The 23,702-nt window shown below is 43.5% G+C and overlaps 2 protein-coding genes across 5 annotated transcripts in view; one reads left to right on the top strand and one right to left on the bottom strand.

The window, feature by feature from the left end:
* SV2B (synaptic vesicle glycoprotein 2B) overlaps positions 1-23,702 on the top strand; it is a 259,567-nt gene that overhangs the window by 56,915 nt on the left and 178,950 nt on the right. Inside the window, exon 1 of one of the 4 annotated variants that reach the window (XM_082388921.1) lies at positions 2,620-4,472. The exons of 1 other annotated variant lie outside the window; for it this stretch is intronic. The gene's annotated coding sequence lies outside the window, so the exon portion shown is untranslated. Of the gene's footprint in view, positions 1-2,619; positions 4,473-4,922; positions 5,195-12,805; positions 12,876-23,702 lie in introns of those variants that run through there. 2 more of the 4 variants (XM_082388924.1, XM_082388922.1) reach the window with 2 other exon arrangements.
* LOC309627199 (uncharacterized protein) lies at positions 2,593-12,707 on the bottom strand. The gene is made up of 2 exons (XM_082388947.1): positions 5,473-12,707; positions 2,593-2,620 (listed from the first exon to the last, which is right to left on the bottom strand). Exon 1 carries the CDS (start codon positions 11,508-11,510, stop codon positions 11,133-11,135), a length of 378 nt encoding a protein of 125 aa, XP_082245073.1. The 5' UTR covers positions 11,511-12,707; the 3' UTR covers positions 2,593-2,620; positions 5,473-11,132.

Here is a 23,702-nt window from a genome sequence, read left to right as displayed (position 1 = left end):
GAAATACTAAAAAGAATTGTTCAGACTGAAGTAAAGGAACCTCCAGATAGATACACAGAACTCCAAGAAGGAATGAAGAACTGGTTAAATATATAGAAAAATATTGACTTTTTAAAAGAACAATAATAGCAATGTCTTGTCGGGTTTAGTGTATATATATATTTAAATAATAGTGCCTATATAATTAATATGTATTAAATATAAGTATATATTATATATATATATATTTAAGAACTCAGTTCAGTCCACATCTGTCTTCTCATGATAAGGATTGTAAGGAACTAGCTAAGGCTAGTCAACCCTATTTTATAGCAAGTTTTCAAATGTGGTGTCATGCTGACATCTAAGGGTCAGGTGATAAAATGAAATTCACTCATGTAATCTGAGAGGAGTTTATTTGAAATACATATGGAGAGAGAGACCATTGGCTCTCTTTCTGTTTCTGCATGGGAGATGAATAGTTCAGAAAACTTGCTTGGATAAAGCTACTGACCTAACTATTCAAAAAGAAGATTTAGGTCTGTTTACTAATCCTTACACTTAAAGTTTGGTCACTGTATGTGTGTGTGTGTGCATGTGTGTATATAAAATGGAGTTAAACTTTTGTAAACTTTTGTAAGATTTTTGCATTGTTTGGGAAGTGATAAATGATAAGGTAGAATGCAATTAGAGTTGCACTATATAAATAGAGTATCAAAGCAAAATAAAAATACTAAAAGGGAAAGCTAAAGTGAATATATATATATAAAATTTAATTAAAACATTGATTAATGAAAAAGAAGGTAGAAAACAAGATAAAGAAGCAATGAAAAGATTGGACAAGCTGAAAACAGAAACTCCTAAATGTTTGGAAATTACACTTCAATAATCCCATGGGTCAAAGAAATCACAGTCTACATTGTATAATAGTTTGAACTGAACAGAAATGTATATGGAACATATAAAACTTGTTAGACATAACCAAATCAGTGTTTAGAAGGAAATTTATAGGCTATTAAAAACCAATAATCTGTTTCCATTTCAAGAAGAAAAAGACAGCAAATTAAATCAAATGAAAGGAGCAGCAAGGAAATGAAAAAAGCAGAATTTAGTCTTTAGAAACATAACAGAGCAAAATTCACAAAATTTGTTTTTTTATTGGTAAATATAATAAAATTGATAAATCCCAGGCAAGGAGTAATAGAAAGAAAAAAATGCAAATTATCAAAATCAGGAATGAAAATAGGGCATCACTGCAGCTAAAAAATTTGAAAGCTTAAATGAAAAGTAAAAATAAAATCCTTGAAAAAGTAATGGTTTAGCAAAGCTGATATAAGAAGAAATAGAAAATCTGGATAGTCATATAGCTAATAAAATAATTGAACTTAAAAAAATATATTTATTTATTTGGCTGTGTGGGGTCTTAGTTGCAGCATGCGGGATCTTTTGTTGTGGCGTGCAGGCTCTTCGTTGTGGCATGCAGGCTCCTCTCTAGTTGTGTTGTGTGGGCTCCAGAGCACGTGGGCTCTGTAGTTGCGGCATGGGGGCTCACTAGTCATGGCGCGTGGGCTCAGTAGTTATGGCGCACGGGCTTAGTTGCCCCGTGGTGTGTGGGATCTTAGGTCCCCAACCAGGGATCAAACCCATATCCCCTGCATTGGAAGGCAGATTCTTAGCCACTGGACCACCAGGGAAGTCCCTAAGTGAGCTTTGTAATGACAAACCTCACAATAAAAAATTTAGGCTCTAATGGTTTCACTGGTGAATTTTTTCAAACTTTTAAAAAAGAAAGAATACCAATCTATACAAACTCTTCCAGATAATAGAAATGAGAAAAACTTTCCAGTTCATTTTATGAGGTCAGCACAACCTTGATATAAAAACTTGACAGGGGCATTACAAGAAAGCAAAATTATAAGTTAAGGTCGCTCATGAACATAGAATATTTTTAATATAAAATATTAAACAAAATATCAAATCAAATACAGTGATATATAAAAAAGATATGACATCATTTCCCTGTTGGGTTTATTTGAGGAATATAAGGTTGATTTAACATTCAAAAGTCAGTGAACGTAATTACCCAAGTTGGATAAAAGAGTAAAACTATATGGTCATCTCAATAGATGCAAAAAACTTTTGAAAAAATTTAACATATTTATTATACAATTTTCAGCAAACTAAAAGAAGAAGGGAATCTATTATTCCCTGATATTCCTTCTCAGAATTCTTTAATCTGATAAATGTTATAAAAATAAACACCAATGGCTAACATCATACTTAGTGGTAAAAATGCTTTCCCTCTGAAATTAGGAATAAAACAAGGCTCTTCATCATCACTTTTGTAATTAACATCATACTTAATAGTATGAAGACTTTTTCCCTGAATCTAAGAATAAGACTAGGTATTGACACTTTAATTTAGCATTGTATGAGAAGTCCTAGCCAGAGCCATAAGGCAAGAAAATGTTTAAATAAAAGATATAAGCACTGGAAAATGAAAAGTAAAATTTGTCTTTATTCATATATATTATATATATATAAAATAGGTAGATATATTATATACCTTCAAAATCTGAAATAATATAAAACTGTTGATTCCATTCATATGTAGTTCAAGAACAGGCACTAATAACTGATGCTGGAAGAGGTGAGAATAGTGGTTACATATGGAAGATGAGTAGTTATTGCCTGGTAAGGGTCATAAAGAAACCTCCGGATGCCAGAACTGTTCTATATCTTAATCTGGATAGTGGCTGCACTAATATACATTGAGAGACACTATATGCCTTTGCACATGCAGCAAACAAGAGACCATGCATTTCCACAGCTTATGTTCTAGTGAGGGAGACAGACACTAGGAAGTCAACTTTAGTAACAGGTGTTGGGTGCTGTGGTAGAGGAAGCAGTGGTGGCCCCATGCACACAGAGCAGGGAGAACTCCCTTATTCCAGGGATGAGGGCGGACTTCGTCAAGGAAGAGATGGCTCAACTGAGGACCATTAGGCATTAGGCAGGGATAAGAAGATTAGAGGAAGAGGATATTCTGGGTAGACAGAAAAGAACATGCAAAGGCCTGGAGGAGAGAGAGTGAGGCACGTGCAAGAAATTAAAAGTTTGTTTTGGCTGGAGTACGGGGGAAAAGATGGGGATGGTGGCGGGGAGGCTGTAGGGTTCTGCAGGGGCCTGATCTTTGGTGACTAAGGGAGATGTGTTAGAGTCTCAGCTTTTCTAAGGACATGGCCAGTGCATGGTTTTAGGTAAGAAAGAATCAAGGTCATGTTTACATTTTAAGGACTGAGTCTAGGAGGCTGAGCAGTTGAAGCCCTGGAGGAGGTCCAGGTGAGAGATGATGGGGGCCTGAAATAGGGGAGAGACAGAGGCCCTCCGGGCAGTGCGCTGATGGCAGAGGTGGTGAGGAGATGGTACCAAAGACCTTGTGATGGCGGGTTGTGCTGGATGTGGAAAAGGGAAGAGGCTTTTAGCCCTTGCCTCCACTATTAGCAAAGGGATGTAGTTCCAGGCCCTAGAAGAGGCCAGGCACCTCAGGCAGTGTGTTGTTTGATTTCACTTCTGAATTTCCAGTGCCATTTCCCTGCTTCTCACTGTCTCCTAGAAGGAGCCTTGCTCCTGAAAAGAGCCTTTCATTGCAGGGTGAGCCTTGGCAGTTGAATTTGCTGAACTCTTTTGGGGGTAGAGTGAGAGTGGGGGCTGTTAGGTGGGAGACATATGTAGGTGAAGGGCTTGGTTTAATGCATCAAGCCCCCCAAGACTTCCTCCTTTCTCCCACTGGTCAGGTAGGTTCTTCTCAGTTCCCCGATGAGGTCACAGGACAGAGCGATTTAATGACATCCATTAGCTAAGGTACTTTGGGGATGGGTCTATCAGAGGATTCCCCTTCCCAGGAATTTGAGTCGTGTCCTCTGACGTGTCCTAGTTTGGGGCTGGTGAAAGGGGGTGTGAAGTACACAGCGCCCCCTTGCCCCAGGCGAGGTGGAGAGCGCGAAGGAGATGACAATAATCAGTGGGGGATGAAACTCGAAACTCGAGGAATAAGAAGTTTAACATCTATTGCTCTGCAAATCCAGGGAGCCTGGGGTCCCGCTGGGTCCCCTTCCCACCCAGCTATCCCGAACACTCCGTCTCCAATCAGAAGGAGATTTAGAAGCGAAGAGCTGCCCGCCGCGAATGCCTTAATGCTCAGGCCGGGTAGAAAGCGGGTTAGGATCTGATCCCACTGAATAGAGGACGCAGGAGCCTCCCGCCCTTGGTGCTCAGTGTGGCGGCGGCGGCGCGCTGCGCGCTGCGCCAGGGCGGGCGGCGGCGGCTGCGGCGGCGGCGCGGGCGCCGTGATGCAGGTGTGACACCCGTGGACTCCTGCCTCCGCGGGGATCGCCCCAGTGCAGCGTTCGCCGGAGCTGCCGGCGGGGCCACCAGGGCGGACGCCGCTCCGCCCGCACCCGGAGGCGGCCGCCCGCGGATTTCCCACCCAGGTAGGGGGCTGTGTTGCTCGTTCGCGCGGGTGCAGACCCGGCCGCGGCGCGGACCCCACGCGCTCCTGGGGCTCCCAGGCTCTCCTGCCAGGGCTGAAAACGTACACGCTGCTACCTCCGAATGTTGTTTATAGTAAATGACACAAAAGACAGGGGAGAGACTTGGAAAGCCGGCGCAGAAAAGCAAGGACTTGCCCGCTGCCCGGGGCTGCGCGCCTCTTTGAAGGTGGCATCCCCAAGGGCTGTTTTTAAAGCGTGTTTGAACTGTTAGCGCCATGCATAGTTTTGCAACTTAGGCTACGGACGTTTATAACTCCCTGTCCATAAGCTTTCTAGTCACCGCTTTTAGTTTCAATTCTTAGATGGATTATTGTTGTTGTTGGTTTGTTCTTAAAGGACATCAAAACCAGGCTTACACCTGGTGGCTCTGGGTTGGGGTTTGCGTGTATTTCTGTATGTGCAGGGCGCCCTCCGCGGGTGTGGGAGCCGTTTCTTAGGGACACAGAGAGGATTTGTTTATAGAGGGATTATAGCGCAAGGAAAAGAACATGATTTGTTCTGCAGGGACGGGTGAGCAAATGCGTTTAGCCAGGGAGGAGCGAGGCCCTGCCGTTTCCTCCGCAGACGGGTGTTAGATATCTCTGCTGTCCAGGGTTCAGCCGGGCTGCTGAAACAGGATCCTTTAACCAGAAACCACAGATGCAAACTAGCTCCTTTTAAAGGTAACTTAACGTCGATGTCTGGGGCTCTGAAAAGAGCAGCCCGGTAGGGTGGGGTAGGGTGGGGTACTGGGGTGGGGAGGGGGTGCCTGCTCATTTTTTAAAAAGCTTGTTCAGAGGCAAATGTGGGCGGCTTTAAGCTTCGGAGAGTGGCAGGTGAAGGATGAGAGGTATGTACCTATGGGGGAGAATTGGGCCTTGTAGCCAGCTCAGCGGTCCTTCTGGTCTACCCTGGTCTCTTCTGCTTCTGCCTCTTGCCCTTTCTAGAAGAGGTGACTTACCCTGCTTGTTCCAGTGGGTGCAGCAGACGTAGTACAGGCTCATTCTGCATCTTTCTTTAGTCAGCAAATACTAGTCGAGCACATAGTATGTGTCAGAGGCTGGATTAATCCTTCGGGGTGCAGAGGTGATGAAAACAAAGTCCACTTCCCCAGAAGCTCACACCTGGTGAAGAAGAAACACCTGTAACAATGAGCTGTGATCAGTTCAGTAATGCAGGTGTGAAAAGAGTGGTGGGAGCAGAGAGGAGGGAGGAATTAATTGTGGCAGTGATTATTTTTAAAAGGAAGCTCTCCTACTTGAGGCATTACATGGATTTCAGCAGGGACGGGGTCCCTGTCTTGGTCCCTTGGTCTGTGAGTGACCCCCATCGCTCTCCCACCTCATCAGCATCAAGGCTACTGGATGGTCAGAGCTCTACAAGTCACAACAGGGCTGGCATTTGCAGTACGTGACCAGATCGATTCCAGTAGACACAGACATAGGATGACACCAAGGGAAGAGTGTGCCCAATGCAGGAGATCAGGCTTTTTGTTTTTTTAATGGACCATTTTCCTAAATTCTAGGACCAGGAAGATTTGGGAGCAGTACACAAAGGCAGGGATTCTGGACAATTCTGAGGGATTCTCAGAGCAGTTGAACTACCTTCATCTCCCTTGGGTCCCTGAGCTGTCTGTGCTTGTCCCAGCTCAGTTCAAAAGGAAAGCTCTGACCTTGATTGTCTCTAAATAGGTGGAATAAAGGAAAGCTAAAGCTGTTTCAACCAATGTGCTCTGGGAAATAAAAATCCAATCTGATGGATGTTTTTTCCTGAACAAAAGCTATAGTGGGTGATGAAAAATGGTAGGATGACGAGCTCTTGTGTTATGCATGTTACCAGAGATGTGTATCACATACGTTTTGTAACCTAAACCATCACTAAGGTATTTAAAAAGCAGGTTGGCACACTGCAAGGAGCATGGGCTCTCATGCTCAAACAGACCTAGGTGAGTGTCTTGGGCAGGTTATTTAGCCTTGCTTTGAGCTTTGGGTTCCTGATCTGTAAAATGGAGATAACAGTGGAGTTCTTATAATATAATTACCTCATAGATGCTTAAAAATATGTGTTTATTGGGAAATGATCATCATATAAATTGCTCGGCACAAAGTAGGTGCTTAAGAAATGGCAGTTCATTCACTGAGTACCTACGACGTGTCAGGTACTGCTCTATGTGGGGGGAATACAGAATTGAACTGAATAAAGCCCCTCAAAGAGCTTACCTTGTGTGTGTGTGTGTGTGTGTGTGTGTGTGAGTATGTGTGTAAGATAATGGACAAATAAATAAGTAACTAGATAGTGATGCATTATAGTGGAGCGAAGTAAAGCAGAGTAAGAGGAAGGGGGAATCTTGCCAGAGGGCGGGGTGAGGATAGTTATTTTTTAATGCCGTTTGATCAGGGAAAGCTTTGCTGCTAAGTGACATTTGACCAGACCCCTGGGGAACTGAGGAGCGAGCCAGGCAGATGTCTGAGGAAGAACATTCTGGGCAGAGTAACAGCACCTGCAAAAACCCTGAAGCAGGAGAGAGGTATGTTTATAAGAAAACCAGAAAGGAGTCCAGGGAGGCTGCAGTTGAGTGAGTGAGGGGAACAGAAGTAGGATTTGAGGTCAGTGGGGTAACACGGCAAGGTCACTTGGGTATTGCCTCTTATGATTTCTATTTGTCACTAAGATTAATATCCTGAGCTCTTGCGGAAGGAATTGGTGAAATCCTACACTCTATGTTTAGAAGAAGGCTGGTTGGGAGACATAGGTTCCTGTGGTCACTCAGCCTAAGCAAATGCAGCCAACAGAGGCATAAATCTTTGCAAGGTGTTGAGAAGCTCTGTGCAAAACAGTGTTCAGCTATCCTTCCAGTCCTTTCCAGATCAAGGACTATTTTAGTGCTTCTTTTGAACCTTAGTATTATGTTCGTTTCCTTTCCCCCACAATGAAAGAAAGGGTCACCTTCAGTGAATAGTCTGCAGGTATTGTCCTTGCTAGTTTTTATTCTTTATTCTTTGAGAATGACAATAGTTTCTATAGCTGTGGAAAGGTGTTAGAATCAACTGGAAATATACTGACCATTGGTGTACCACGGGATGCATTTACATAATATCATATGATGCATTTATTTGAGGCTGCCATCTTGTAGGCTGAATATGAAGACCACAGTTTGCTGCTCTGCCCCTCTGAGACTTTGTTCCTCTAAAGAGCATGGTTTTGGCAAACTAATGTTACCAAAGGAGATAGCATGGGGGGAAGGAGGAGATATAAATTAGGAGCTTGGGATACATGTACACACACTACTATATATAAAATAGGTAAAAAACAAGGACCTACTGTATAGCGCAGGGAACTGTGCTCAGTATCTTGTAATAACCTATAATGGAAAAGAATCTGAAAAATAATATGTGTGTGTGTGTGTATATATATAACAAAATCACTTTGCTGTACACTTGAAACTAGCACAACATTGTAAATCAACTAGACCCAATACAAAAAAAAAAAAGAGCGTGGTTTTAGGATTTGAGAGCTTCACCCCACTGCTGTCCTTGGTGCTGCAGGGCTCCTGCAGTGTATTCCGTGGACAGAAATGGGGCTGGATGCCTGAGAACCTGGTCAAAGCTCCTGTGAAACAGGCTGTGATGAGGCTAGCTCCTGGTTGGGTGGCTGGCTGGGTGTCCCCCAAGTCAGCCCAGAAGGTGACATTCACCTCTGTGAATTTTCCCCATCCAAGGTCTTGCTGCCTCAGAAAGCCGATCTGTCCCTCTGGGTTACATCACAGTGACCTTGCTCACCCCCATGCCAGTCTATTGATTTGTAATGGCTGGGACACTGTGTGGCATGGTGGTGTGTTTTCTTCCTGCAAACCCCCCTTAGTGAGAACTAAATCGTAAGGAGAAGCTTTTCTGATGAACACGTACTCAGAGCAGAGCAGCTGAGATGCCTCCCCTAGGGGCTGATCACACACATTAGGGATGCCTTGCCAATGGGACTACGGAACAAAACTCCCCACAACTTGTGGCTTAAGACAGCAACCATTTCTCATTTTCTCACATGTCTATGGCTTGTCCAGGCAGTTCTGCAGATCCAGGGTGTGCTTGATTGATCCCAGCTGGGTTTGCTCATGTGATTTTTGTCTGCTGTTGGAGTGGCTAAGAGCTGGCTGCTTTAGGATGGCCTTAGCTGGGATGACTTGGCTCTGCTCCAGGTGGTATCTCATCCTCCAACAGGCTAGCCCGGCATGATCGCATGGTATCACAGGAATCCAAGGGAGAGTGGAAACTTGCATGACCTCTTGAGGCCTAAGCTTATAACTGGCACACTGTCATTTCAGCCTTGTCTATTGACAAAAGTAAGTTACAAGGCTAGCCCAGAGTGAAGGCGTGGGGAATAGAGTACACTTCTTGATGGGAGGAGCTACGTAGTCACATGGCAGAGAGCATGGATATAGGGAACGGGGGAGGAATTGGTATATCTGTGCAATCAATCTACCATAGGGACCTTAAAGTTAAAGTCCCCTTGGCTAAGGCTCCTTTTCTCCTGAACTCTGCTTGAACGGGCAATGCCTGCAACTTGTGCTTTTTCTTTTTTTTCTTTTTTTTTTCTGTGTTTTTCTCTGTTTCCATGGCTGACCAACTTCAGACATAGGTATCTTTAGATAGTCATTCATTCACCAAACATTTCTTGAGTGTTCCTTACATGCCAGGCATGTTGTAAGCAGGGGATACAGCAGTCAGGGTAGCAAGGTTCATCCTCATGAAGGATTTATTCTAGTTGGGGAGATAATATGTAAATAAGTAAATGTGCAATATTATGTGATGAGAGAATATCAAGTGAGGAGAGGAGGATGGGGAGTGCCTGGTTGAATGGGGGTGGGGAGTGGGGTGGAGGAGGGGGTGGGTGTGGTCAGGCTGACATGAAGGAAGTGAAAGAGTGAGCCAGATGGATATTTGGGGAAAGACCCTTGTAGGCAGGGAAAACAACAAGTGCAAAGGCCCCAAGGGAACAGTGTACTGGCGTGTTCTGGGAACAGCAAGGGGATTCACGTAGAAGGAACTGAGAGAAGAGGGGGATGGAGAAGATGAGATCAGAGAAATGGCGGAGAGCTGGGTAATACAAGGTTGTCTAGGGCCTTGTGTGGACTTTGGCTTTTGCTCTGAGCGAGATGGGAAGCCATTGGAGAATTTTGAGCACTCATTGACATTATCTGATTTGTGTTTTACAATGATTACCTGAGCTTTAGACTTTAGAATAGACTTTAGAGATTAAGGGTGAAAAGAGGGAGATCAGTCAGGAGGCTACTGCAATGATCCAGGCAAGAGATGATGGTGGTTTGGACCACGGTGGAGAGTGGTGATGGTGAGAAGTCATCAAATTCTGGATATAACTTGCTGATGATGGGTTAGATTTAGGGTATGAGAGAAAGAAGGGAGTCAAGGTTGACTCCACATATTTTGACCTGAACAGCTAGAAAGAGTGGCCCTTTACTGAGATGGAGAAGGGACAGTTACGGGGTTCAATTGGACATCCAATGGGAGATGTTAATTAGATAGTTACATATGTGGGTCTAGAGTTGAAGGAAGAGGTCCTAGAAGGAGATATAAACTTGAATATCATTAGCATGTTTTTAGTTTGTCCCTTCAGTGAGCTAAGTCACTGCTGTATCACCAGTGCCCTGAATATTGCCTGGCACAGAGTATGCATTCAGTGAGTATTTACTGAATGAGTGAATAGAGTCATTTAATTACTGGAGGTGACTGCAGATCTTTGCTTCAGTGGATCTTGAAGTGTAACTCCCTGAAGTTATTCCTTTTCTTTCCAAGGTCTCATGAGAGCCTTATTGTGGATCACACGGACTAAAAACAGGCTTTAAATGTGAAGGCTCCAATTGCTTATATCTTATAGAAAACAATGTGTGGTGACAAGAAAGAGAAACAAGTGGAAACCAAAAAATAGCTCATACTTTCAAAAAAGGAGACAAGATCCTCCGGGAGAGGTGGCTGAAATTCAGGGGTGTGATGTTCTTGGGTTATTATTGTACTGCTCTTAATTTAAGATTAAGCAGGAGCAGGAAAGAATCTTGAAAAAGGGAGACATTTATTTAAACCGATTTTATGCCAAGTGAAAGAGTGTCACCAGCTTGCTGGAGAAATCCCACATCTACAGCATCTTGCATAATGTGTTCCTGTTTATAAAAGGAGAGAAATTGGCAATAGCCTTACAGGAAAAGGGGAGGCTGGAATGACTTCAATCTCAGACTCCAGGTACTGACCATTTCCTCCCTGTGGTGTGACTGAATACGTGTGAGTGTGAATATTCTTTGCAGTGATATTGGAGGGGGTGGGGAGTGAAAGAAAGAAAAAGTAAGTATCGCAATGGCAAGTGGTTTCCTGTGTGTGTGTGTGAGAGAGAGAGAGAGAGGAAGAAAGAGAGAGAGAAAGGGGCAACAGTGGGAAAAAAAGAATTGAAGCCCAGAAGGAAATATGAGAAAGAGGTATCAAATTGGCCTCCATTTGTATATGTGGATACCAGGATTGACCATGTTGGAGATCGGATGGAGCAGTGGGATTTGGGAACAAACAAAACTTGGTTTGAACTCAAGCTTCATTACGTTCTAGCTGTGTAAACTTTAGCAAGTTATTTAACTTCTCTGAGCCCCTGTTTCCTCAGTTGTAAAATGATGATGGTGATGATGATAGTGATGGGGATGATGATGGTGATGATGGTGATGGGGATGGGGATGATGATGGTGGTGATGGTGATGGGGATGGGGATGATGGTGATGGGGATGGGGATGATGATGGTGATGATGGTGATGGGGATGGGGATGGTGGTGATGGTGATGGGGATGATGATGGTGATGATGGTGATGGGGATGATGATGGTGATGATGGTGATGGGGATGGGGATGATGATGGTGATGATGATGATGTTGATGATGATGGTGGTGGTGGTGATGATGATGGAGATGATGGTGGTGGTAATAAAACCCAAGTGCTCTGCAGTTTCCTTCATGCTCCTGGACTTGGAAATATGTTGGTCTAAAAATTGATTAAAGGATCACTACACCTGATGAAAAACTTGAAAATTCGAAGTGTAGAGAGAATTGAGAACCTGTCATTTAAAGTTGCCAGTGCTACTGAGAAGATTATTTGCATGGGGCCCATGATGTTCCAAATGAGACAAGTGGACAATAATCAGCCTTATGAGCTAGAGATTTCCAAGGTGCCTCAGAGGGAAACGAACCTTCTATTCTTGGCAATAGGCCACCCCGCCCCCCGCCCCCCCCAGCTCAGCTCTGCACTGTCCCTTACTTTGTTGGAATTCCATGATCAAAATTTTTGAGTCACTTGGATTATGTAGGTGCAGAAACTCTGCTGTCAGATGCCTCTGGGCTTCGCTCCCATAATATCTGCTCCATGATGTTCTCTACTGGAAAATCTGCTGTTCTCCATGCTCCAGGTGCATAGTAGGCACACGATAAATATTTATTAGATACATGAGTGAGTAAATGCTATTGTGGTTGCTCGGTTAGCTGAGGCTCTCTCTATTCTTCTTCTTGGCCTGGGCAAGAAGTGGGAACGTGAGTGATAGTGATGAGTCTTCGGCATCTAGTAAGTACTCAGCAGCTAATGGTTTCTCTTTCCCCCACCTCCCTGCCTTCGCTGCCATTCTGCCCTCCTCTAGATCAAGGAACATAGAGTTAATTTTCCCTTGGGGGTCTCAGATGCATCAGGAGCAAAGGCCAAAGCTCCCTTGCTGTCTTGACCGTTGATTATAGCTCACCCAGCAGTGTCTCCTACCCTGGCAATGAACACCCACTCCATGTATTCCCTCTTGCAGCTGCCCACACAGAAGCCTGTGGTCCTATTGAATTTTCCTGTTTCTATGGAAGCTCCTGTTCCACTCACTTCCTGTTTCCTTCAGTCTTTAGAGCTTGCTTCTGTCTTGGGCAGCAGGGGAGAGAGTAGCATTGACTTTTCTTTTTCCCCAAAAGGCAATTGAAAATTGTCCCGTAACTGGTGACTCTGTAATCCCCCAGAAATAGAGTTCTGAACTGCTTTCAGGAGTTAGAACATGTAGGCCATGTCCTCTCTCCCATTTCCACTTTACAGATGGGAAACCTGAGGCCCAGAGCAAAGAAATCACAGACAAAAGTACCCTTGGACAAGTGGTTGAACAACCTCATTTCTTTCTCTTCCAGTTCTGCATAGATGCAAGAGAAGGTAATTTTGCCAGACTTCTGGGGCCTTCTTGCATTACAGATGCCTGGGTGTAGCAGTTGGCTGTTCAAGCTGGGAGCTGGGGACCGTTAACTGCTTCATACGTCAACCCCAGATGATACACGTGTTGGCAGGCACTCTGGCGTCTCAAACTCACGTAAGCAGGGGGAGGTGTGAGTTTTCAAGTCTGTTTTCATGGCTCCCCAGGACAGAAACCTGCCAATGAAGACATGTCCATCCATCAATACCCCCAAGTGTTCAGGTTTGTTTTAATAAGTATTTCATAGGCAGGTTCCTTTCTGGGCCCAGAACAAGTTCAGGACAATGGAAGGATTTACTTGAACTATAGGATCTTAGTGTTTCAGAGCTGAAGAGACAGCAGGAGTCTAAACTCCTTACTAGGCAAAGGAGGGAGTTGAGTCTAGAAAAGGAAATGACTTGTTTAAGGTCCTACAGTCAGTTAACACTAGAGAAAGGACCAGAGCCCAAGTCAGGCCTGCAGCAATATAAGTTTGTCTGAGGGTAGAGATCAAGAGAGACCATGGTCACAGCAGCATTGTTTACGATTGCCAAGGTATGGAAGCAACCTAAGTGTCCATCGACAGACGAGTGGATAAAGAAGATGTGGCACATATATACAATGGAATATTAGCCACGAAAAGGAATGAAATTTTGCCATTTGCAACAACGTGGATGGACTTGGAGGGTATTATGCTTAATGAAATAAGTCAGACAGAAAAAGACAAATATTGTATGATGTCACTTATATGTGGAATCTAAAAAATAAACCAGTGAATATAACAAAAAAAAAACAGACTCACAGATATAGAGAACAAACTCATGGCTACCAGTGGGGAGAGGGAAAGGGGAAGGGGCAAGATAAGGGTAGGGGATTAAAAGGTACAAATTACTAGGCATAAAATAAATAAGCTACAAGGATATATTGTACTGCACAGGGAATATAGCCAATACTTTATAATAACTGCAAATGGAGTATAAGCTTTAAAAATTGTGAATTACTATGTTGTGCTCCTGAAACTTATATAATATTGGACATCAACTATACCTCAATTAAAAAAATTTAAAAAAGAGAGAGAACAGGAAATGAGGCCTGGGCCCCCTTCATTGTTATGCTTAGAAGCCCTCTGAAACAGCAGTTTTCCCAGGCAGGTGAGAGCCTGATTGGGCTCCCCAACAACTTCCTCTGAAAACTTCTCTGAGGTTTCGCCTGCCAGTGACCAAAGCCCAGGCCCAGTGAGAGCAGCTCATGGTCTGCCTTCGGGCCCTGCTCTGCTGCCGTGCGCAGAATCTGACCGTGGCCTCTCTCCTGATCTGGGGTGAAGCAGATGGTGCTGGAATGGAGCCCAGCTGGCACGTGGTCGGCTCTGAGGGAGCGGAAATGGCCTTGTGGGGGGTGCCCTGCTCCGGGAAGAGTCCTGGGCCCTGGGGATAGGGCTAAAGAGGTCACAGCCATGTCAGGAGCTCCTGACCTTGGCCCTGGAGGGCTGAAGGGGCTCGGTTCCACTCCTGTCCCTAGGATGAGTGATGAATGCAACCCACCCGTGGTTGCTTAAATGTCCGTGGGTTAAATGCAGCCACTTTGAGTTTTTTTTAAAGCAAAGCATAAAAATTAAGCTTTAAGGAAAGGGAAGCTCTGGGAAAGCAAGGTAAAAGTGGTAGCTTCAAAATTAAAGTGGTGGAAGATAAGCCCACCTGAGGCGATGAAGAGGTTGATGAGAAAGTGTAGGAGCAGTAAGGAAACAGGGCGGGATGCTGGGCCGAGCTCTCCTCTCACTCCCCGTGATGGGTGACTTTGTCTTCTTTTGGTGGTGCCAGCCCACCTCTGGCAGAGAAGCTGTGCTGGGCCCCTGTCCTCACATCACGGGGTTGGTGGCCTCTTGTTTCCACAGTGGCCCAGTGTGTGGGATCTGGGGGCACCAGGTAGAGCTCTCACAGGCCAGGTTATTCCCATCAAGTTTCTCAGGTTCATCTGTGTCACTGCCAGGTTGATATCCCGGGATTTTTAGCCCATTTCCTCTAGACAAGTAAGGTCCCTTCTGGCTGGCTCGACCTTCTAGTCATTCCTGGATTCTTGAGCTTCTTTGAGAAGGTAGAGAGCAAAGAGCTCCAGTGTCAGTCTGCCTGGGTTCCCAGCCTGGCCTTGCTTCTTACTCATGTGAGACCTTGGGCAAGTCATTTCATAATCTGTACCTCAGGCTCCCAGTCAGTAAAATCAGAATGATGATAGTCTTACTTACTCTGTAGAGTTATGGGGAAGGAGATATGAGTTAACTTGCATTAAGGGCCTAGAACAGTACCTGTCTCCTAGTGAGAGCTCACTGATGGCGGGTAGTATTAAATGCCACATCCTCAATCCAATGACTGGCTGAGGTCCATTTACAGCAGCTGCTGCTCCAGATTGAGCCTGTCACCTCCAGATCCCCTGTAGCCTGCTCAGGTCTCTGGTCTGCCCCCTCTGCTCTCACCTTGGGGACACGAGGGAATGCTTAGGGCTTGCCCATCTGGGAATCAGAGGGAAAAGTCACCCTGGGGTTATAAGGATCACCACCAGCATTTGCTCAGCATTTGTGGAATTCCAACAACAGTATCCTCACAACAACCCTCAAATAGGCAGCTTGTAAATCTGTTTTATTCCCATTTTACAGATAAAGAAATAGAGACAGCAGAGAAGTTTTTTTTTTTAAATATTTTTCTTTTTTTTTTTTTTTAAACTTTGGGTTTATTTATTTATTTATTTATTTTTATTTATGGCTGTGTTGGGTCTTCGTTTCTGTGCGAGGGCTTTCTCCAGTTGTGGCAAGCGGGGGCCACTCTTCATCGCGGTGCGCGGGCCTCTCACTATCGCGGCCTCTCTTGTTGCGGAGCACAGGCTCCAGACGCGCAGGCTCAATAGTTGTGGCTCACGGGCCTAGTTGCTCCGCGGCATGTGGGATCTTCCCAGACCAGGGCTCGAACCCGTGTCCCCTGCATTGGCAGGCAGATTCCCAACCACTGCGCCACCAGGGAAGCCCAGAGAAGTTTAATTTTACAGCAAACTTAGCTTTGTACTGAGGACACATATATGCATTATGTGTGGTTCCTCTAGGAGCTTGTAGTCTGATCATGTGGCAATAATGATGATTATGATGCATATATGATTTCATTTAATTCTCCCAATGCCTATGAAATGGGGGTTTATTGTCTCCATTTTATCATCGAGTAAACTGAGGCTCAGAGAAGTTAAATAACTTGCCCAAAGGTTAGCACTTACTAAGGGGCAGAGTGGATTCAAATGCAGGGCTGCTTAATCTCTAGAACATGTTCTTTGCCCTGTGCCCTGTGTTCCCTCCTCACCAAGTCCATGAAGGCTGGTTAGGCACAGCCCCGGGCCTCAACCCATGACCTTGACTCCATCCACTCCCATTCCTGCTGCTATGACCCACAGTCTCCTAGAGGGAGTTTGCAAATATCTGGCTACTACCTAAGGGGCTTAAACCAGGAACTGGATCCAACTGGATTCCCTGCCTCTGAGCTGTTTTCCTACATTCACGTGTCCACCTGACCTACTTGTATCCTCAGGGCCAGTACTTACCTGAAGCTGGAGATATTTTAACTGTGAAAATGTCCTTGATGGTAATGGCCCCTAACTCAGTACTCCATGGCCTATAACTCAGTTTCTTCTATAACTTTGAGACCAGTTTCCTGTCTTCCCCAAGGATGAGTTGAGAGAAATCTGCTTATGTCCCTCTGCACAGTCTGGCTTCATTTACTCTAGACTCTTTTCCAAGTATTTATTGAGCCACTGCTACATTCTAGGCCTTGTCTCTTAAGCTTTTCTCTTATTGGAAGGGTATCTGTTTTCTGTCTCCAAAACCTTCCATCCCCTGGAAGCAGGAGTCTCTGAGGTTTGCCTCTGTTGCTGCCCCAGGTGTATCATGTGCCCATGCAAACAAACCTCAGGCCCTTGCCACTCAAAGTACGGGCCCTGGACCAGTAACACCAGCATCACTTTGGAACTTGTTAGAAACGTAGAATTTCAGGCTCCACCCCAGACCTGCTGAATCAGAACCTGCATTTTAACAAGATCCTCAGGTAATTTGTCTGCACAATAAAAGTAGGGAACAGACCACAACATCTTCATATCATTTTTTCCTAGCTTGAGAACTCATATGGTCACATATTCTTGGCCCTACACCTCTGGTTCATTAGGGAAGTAGGACCATGACTTGGGTGGGGACCAAGTTTCCTCCACTGCCAGGACCTATAAGGGCTGCAGTGTTTGGGCTCTGCTGTTGGGGAGCTCATTCATTAATAATTAGACTATAAGGTGAGAAGATGATGTCACGGAGATATATACTGAGTGCATGTTTGTGGGAGCACAGATTATAAGCAGTGGTTATTGCTGCATGAGGAGAGAAGACTGAGAGCCAAAAAAACTATTGGATAGCATGAAGGGACATTGCTTAACTGAGCCTTGAAGGATGGGTAGGAGTTTTCCAGGTGGGTGCTGGGGAGGAGAAGGGTATTCCTAATAGAGGAAATAGTTTGAGAGGCACCTAGACCTGAAAGTCCTCGATTGATTTGGGAACAACAGGCAGTCTGATGAGGTGGTGTTGGCTGGGGTTAAAGGGGGGAGAGGGGAATGGTGGGAAGTGGCATGGACACCCACTGGAACCTCTTTTTTTTTTTTAATTTTTATTTTTATTGGAGTATAGTTGGTTTACAATGTTGTGTCAGTTCCTCTTGGGTGTTTAAAGGTTATCATCACGTGTGCCAAGGAGGAAAAAAACTCAGGAACCACTAACATACTCAGAAGAGCTGATTGTTGTCTTGGCTCCTTGAAAGGGTCCTTTGAGTGGTGAGATAATTACTGTCTTGTGCTTCCTCTACAAGGCTTGGCCGTGTGTGAATTGAGTGGATCAGAAGTCTGATATAGCTTCCATCACAGACATCCATCCAGTTAGATAAACAACACCTGTGGAAATTCTGATTGATGTCTCGGAGATGCTTTAAGGTACACAAAGACCCAAGAGAGTGTGGAAAATATTTAGTAAATATAAAGAAGTCCTAGACCATAGCTGCCCAGAACAAACAGAGCAGAAAGTTCTGTTTTCCGTATTTGGAGTAGAGGAGAGCTGCAAGGGGACCAGGGAAGCAGTGTTGCCACTACTTCTCAGGCAGTTGCCTGGATAACGTGGGTCCATCCATAACTGTTTTGGGAGTTACTAATTAGGGGATTTCCTCCCCTTCCTATTCTCACCACCATTTGGATATATTATAACCACATTGCAGATAATCCTGACAACTGAGAAAAGAAAAGGAGAATCCACCTATAATCTCACCATCTATGTAAGCATTTTGAATTATGTTCTTTATTTAGAAATAACCATATTAAGTACTGTCGGCTCTTTGGATCTGCTGGTGCTGCGTCCATGGATTCAACCATGGATCGAAAACACTTAGAAAAAAAATTCCAGAAAGTTCCAAAAAGCAAAACTTGAGTTTGTTGCACACTGATAACTATTTACACAGCATTTACATCAAGTTTACAACTATTTGCATAGCATTTACTTAGTATTAGGTATTAAAAGTAATCTAGAGACAATATCAAGTATACAGGGGGATGTGTGTAAGTTATATGCAAATACTACGCATTTTATATCAGCATCCTTGGATTTTGGTATCCATGGGGGTCCTGGAACCAATCCCCTGCAGATACTGTGTAACAACTGTATGTGGTTTTGCAGCCAGTGGCAGACTCTGGCAAGCTCTTTATCAAACCTGCTTCCTACTCTTCATAGGCACTCAGACTCCATCTCCCAGCCTCTTTTGCAAGTAGGTATGGCCCTGTGACAGATCTGCTGATGTGATGAGAATGGGTATGATGGGTATCACTTCCAGGCCTGGCTGGTGAACCTCCATGTGCCTCCTCCAGGCTCTTTTCCCATCTGCTGGCTGGCCCTGTTTGGCGCTGTCTCATGTGCAAGAAGCAAGCTCTATGTTAAACTACTGACATTTTAGAGTTTGTTACAGTGGTTAGTCCACCTTCATCAATACAGAGCATGAAATTTTAATTAGCAATTTCTCATAAGCTTATGGGAACACATTGTGGAGGATCAAGAAGAGTGTTTCTCGATAACATAAATATTAAAAAGGTACCTCTGGGCTGACTGTTGGGTTGCCTGTTTCCTAGGAGCTTCTTTTCTTTTTTTTTAAATGTATTGGGACTTCCCTGGTGGCGCAGTGGTTAAGACTCTGCACTCCCAATGCAGGGGACCCTGGTTGGATCCCTGTTTCAGGGAACTAGATCCCACATACGTGCCACAACTAAGAGTTTGCATGCCACAACTAAGAGTTTGCATGCCACAACTAAGGAGCCCACCTGCCACAACTAAGACCTGGTACAACCAAATAAATAAATAAATATTTAAAAAGTATTGTATTCCTATTTGTTAACATTTATCTTAATATTTAAATTTATTTTTAATAGTTAAAATAGTTATACTGCACAATATTTAAAGAGTCCAATAATTCTAGATAGTTAGAATTACCACATGATCCAGCAATCCCACTCCTGGGCATATATCCAGACAAAACTATGATTCAAAAAGATACATGCACCCCTATGTTCATAGCAGCAGTATTCACAATAGCCAAGACGTGGAAACAACCTAAATGTCCATTGACAGATGAATGGATAAAGAAGATGTGGTATATATATACAATGGAATACTACTCAGCCATAAAAAATAATGAAATAATGCCATTTGCAGCAACATGGATGCAACTAGAGATTATCATACTAAGTGAAGTAAGTCAGAAAGAGAAAGACAAATACCATATGATGTCACATAACTGGAATCTAAAATATGACACAAATGAACCTATCTATGAAACAAACAGAATCACGGACATGGAGAACAGACTGGTGGTTGCCAAAGGGGAGGGGTTTGGGGAAGGAGTGGAGTGGGAGATGGGGGTTAGCAGATGTAAGCTTTTATATATAGAATGGATAAACAACTAGGAGCTTCTCTGATGCAGAAAAGTGTAGGGGATTAAACAGCCAGTGTTTCCTCTGATGACTATTCCAGGAGCATATGCACTCTGAAAAGACTGAAGTTCAAAATTTTCCCTTTCTTCCCACATTGTTTCTGAATTCTACAAAACGATGGGGATATCTTGTAGCATCCCATATGATTAAAAAATAATAATTTTTTATCCTGAAAACCTGGGAAGTTCTTGCCACATAAATTACATAAATAATTAAGAGTGTTGGATCTCTTTGTATTATGCAGTATGATCTAGCATCTTATGTGCTGAGAACAGTGCTGGGCAAGTGAGGAAATCTTCCAGGACATAAGTTCTACCTTTGGTGGCATGTGCCTGACCACCACATAACATAGCATATATGCCTCTGATGAGGCTGACTTCTCCAGGTAAGTTGGTTATGTGTATCCTAGTTTGTAGATTTGACCATCCACTGAAACTTCGAAGTAACTAACAGGTGAATTTGGTCTTTTGGCCCCTGATGCTGTAGTGTAGATACCCAAAGGGCTTGGTGTGGGGCGTGGCCAGACTTTCACTGGCCATTTATTTATTAGACTCCACATGTAAGAGAGAGCATACAGTATTTTCCTTTCTTTGTCTGACTTACTTCACTTAGCATAATGCTCTCAAGGTCCATCCATTTTGTTGCAAATGGCAAGATTTCATTCTTTTTTATGGTTGAATAACATTCCATTGTATATGTGTACCACATCTCCTTTATCCATTCATCTCTTGATGGACACTTAGGTTGTTTCATATCTTGACTATTGTAAATAATGCTGCAATGAACATGGGGGTGCATATATCTTTTTGAGTTAGTGTTTTCATTTTCTTCAAATAAATACCTAGAAGTAGAACTGCTGGATCATATGGTAGTACTATTTTTAATTTTTTGAGGAACCTCCAGCATGTTTTCCATAGTGGCTGCACCAATTTACATTCCCACCAACAGTGCACAAGGGTTCCCTTTTCTCCACATCCTCACCAACACTTATTTCTTGTCTTTTTGATAATAGCCATTCTAACAGGTATGAGGTGATATCTCATTGTGGTTTGGGCTTGCATTTCCCTGATAAGTAGTAACATTGGGAATCTTTGCATGTGCCTATTGGTCATCTATATGTCTTCTTTGGAAAAATGTATATTCAGATCTTCTGCCCATTTAAAAATTAGATTGTTTGGTTTTTTTGATAATGAGTTGTATGAGTTCTTTGTATATTTTGGATATTAGTCCCTTGTCAGATATATGATTGGCAAATATTTTCTCCCATTTGGTAGATTGCCTTTTCGTCTTGTTGATAGTTTCCCATGCTGTACAGAAGCTTTTTATTTTGATGTAGTCCCACTTTATTTTTGCTTTTGTTGCCTTTGTTTTTGGTGTCAGACAAAAAAATCATTGCCAAGACCTATGTCAAGGATCTCATCCCCTATATTTTCTTCTAGGAATTTTATGGTTTCAGGTCTTACATTCAAATCTTTAATCCATTTTGAGTTAATTTTTGTGTCTGGTGTAAGATAGTGTCAGAGTTTCATTCTTTTGCATGTGGCTGTCCAGTTTTCCCACCATCATTTATTGAAGAGACCATCCTTTCTGCACCTTATATTCTCAGCTCCTTTGTTGTAAATTAATTGGCCATATATGCATGGGTTTATTTTGGGGCTCTCTATTCTGTTCCATTGATCTATGTGTCTGTTTTTATGACAATACCATACTGTTTTGGTTACTGTAGATTTGTAGTACAGTTTGAAATCACGGAGGTGGTGCCTCCAGCTTTGTTCTTCTCTCTCAAGATTACTTTGGCTATTCGAGTTGCTGTTGTTGTTGTTTTTTTTGTGGTTCCATACAAATTTTAGGATTATTTGTTCCATTTCTTTGAAAAATGCCATTGGAATTTTGATAAGGATTGCATTGAAGCTGCAGATTGGTTTGGGTAGTATAGACATTTTAATATTGATTTTTCTAATCCATGAGCACAGCATATCTTTCCATATATTTATGTTTTCTTCAGTTTCTTTCATTAATGTCTTGTGGTTTTCAGTATACAAGTCTTTCACCTCCTTGGTTAAATTTATTCCTGGGTACTTAGTCTTTTTGATACAATTGTAAATAGGATTGTTTTCATTTACAAATGATGCTATCATTTTAAAACAGATTTTATTTTTAGAGCAGTTTTAGGTTGACAGCAAAATTGAGAGGAAGATACAGAGATTTCCCATCCCTCAGCCCCTAAAACATGCGTAGCTTCCTTCGTTATCAGTATCCCCACCAGAGTGGTACATTTGTTACCATTGATAAGCCTACATTGACACGTCATAATCACCCAAAGTCTGTAGTTTACCTTAGGGTTCACTCTTGGTGTTCCACATTCTATGTCCCATTGCATTTTAAAACCAAGCAGCTCTGTCTGATATTTATAGGTTGTATAACCTTGGGCAAGTAGTTTAACTTCTCAGAGCCTCAATTTCCTCATCTGTAAAATGGTCATAGTAAGATCTATTTTCAGGGGTTATTGAGGGGCATTTATTGAGGAGATGATGGTTGTCTAGTGCTTCGCAGGGTATGTGGCACTCAATAGGTGTTTTCCCTCTGGACTGAAAAACTCCCTGAGAGCTGGGACTCTATCATCTTGTCTACCTGGCTTTGCTCTTTCAGCTAAGCTCTTTCGTAGGAGGAGCTCCTACGTAGCTCTGGCTTTTAAGAGTCCCTGGCACACTGTGTGCTCCATGGTTAGTTATTTAACAAACTTGGAGTACCTTTAACAAACCTGTGTATTTCAAAGGAGAAATGCTGTAACCCTGGATTGGAGAACTGAGAAGCATGGTGGAGGAACATGGAGAGGGTCTAACACCTTGGCCTTGGGGTGCTGGAGGGATAATCGAACAGCTCACCAACAGGGCTAGAGAACAGGAATTTGCAAGAGAAGGCGGGGATGCTTCCCCTTTCTGATGTGTGTGTTTGGGATTGCTCTATATTTGGATGATGACTCTCTCATCTGAGGGTTAATCCTCTTTGTCCGAGTCATCCAGCCAGGGGATTAACTGCTTTAAACTCCAAGCCTCACTGTCCCTGACAATGTGAGTTTTGTGTTGCCAAGAACCAGGGCTTCCAAGGGTCAATTTTTATTGACCCAGCCCACAAGGCTCCTTTGTGTTTATTTAATCCCAGCCCCTTAATACTATGGAGGGAGAGACTGAGGTCCAACAGGGGAGGTAACTTATTATTTCCCATGGCAGATTTATGATCAGAGCCCCTATTTCCAGCTTGGAGTTCTCTCCTCTGCTCTGTGCTAGTGTTTAATAAGGATTCAGAAGAAGGAGCTTAGCTGAAAGAGCAAAACGATGGAATGCAGTGCTGGAGTACTGATGTAAATTCCATGTTGTGTTCTGGGGAAATCTGCAGTCTGTTTGTGGAAAGTCCAGCCTGCTCCCTTGCAAATAGATGGGCTATTTGGAAACCCTCCCAAGGGGCTGAGTTCCCCACCATTTTCTGGCTTTGGGTGCCCAGATCAAGATTCCCATTCAGGGATGAAGGAAATCTGCCTGGCCCAGCTGGGGTCACCTCCCTGTCCTGGAGGCCACCCTATGAGTTCCACATGGAGTGAGGAATGGGGAGTTCTTCAAAGGGAAATTGAGGACTTGTTACCAAAAGAAGGGGACGTGGTTGCTGGACAGGGAACCCCAGGTGTCTGCCACAAACACTGAGCTGACTTTTGCTGAAATAAAGATGATAAAGTATTAGCTTTGTCGGTGAGTGTCAAAGACTTTAAAGTCTGGCTGTGCCTTCAACATTCCTTCTTTTCTAAGGGGTTCTGATTTTCTTAACCCTGTCCTTGCTTGCCCTATTCTTGCTTTTTAAGAATTAAAATATGCAAAATTCAAAGATGGATTCCCCTCCACCCCTGAAATCCCTTTTACATCTATCTATTCAACAAATATT

Source organism: Balaenoptera borealis (assembly GCF_965194805.1).
Source record: "Balaenoptera borealis genome assembly, chromosome: 3".
NCBI classification, from domain to species: Eukaryota; Metazoa; Chordata; class Mammalia; order Artiodactyla; family Balaenopteridae; genus Balaenoptera; species Balaenoptera borealis.
This window is presented reverse-complemented; position numbering and strand designations above follow the sequence as displayed.

Coding starts and splice junctions, on each gene's coding strand:
- LOC309627199 (XM_082388947.1), bottom strand. CDS start 11,510: ATGAAGGAAACTGCAGAGCACTTGGGTTTTATTACCACCACCATCATC.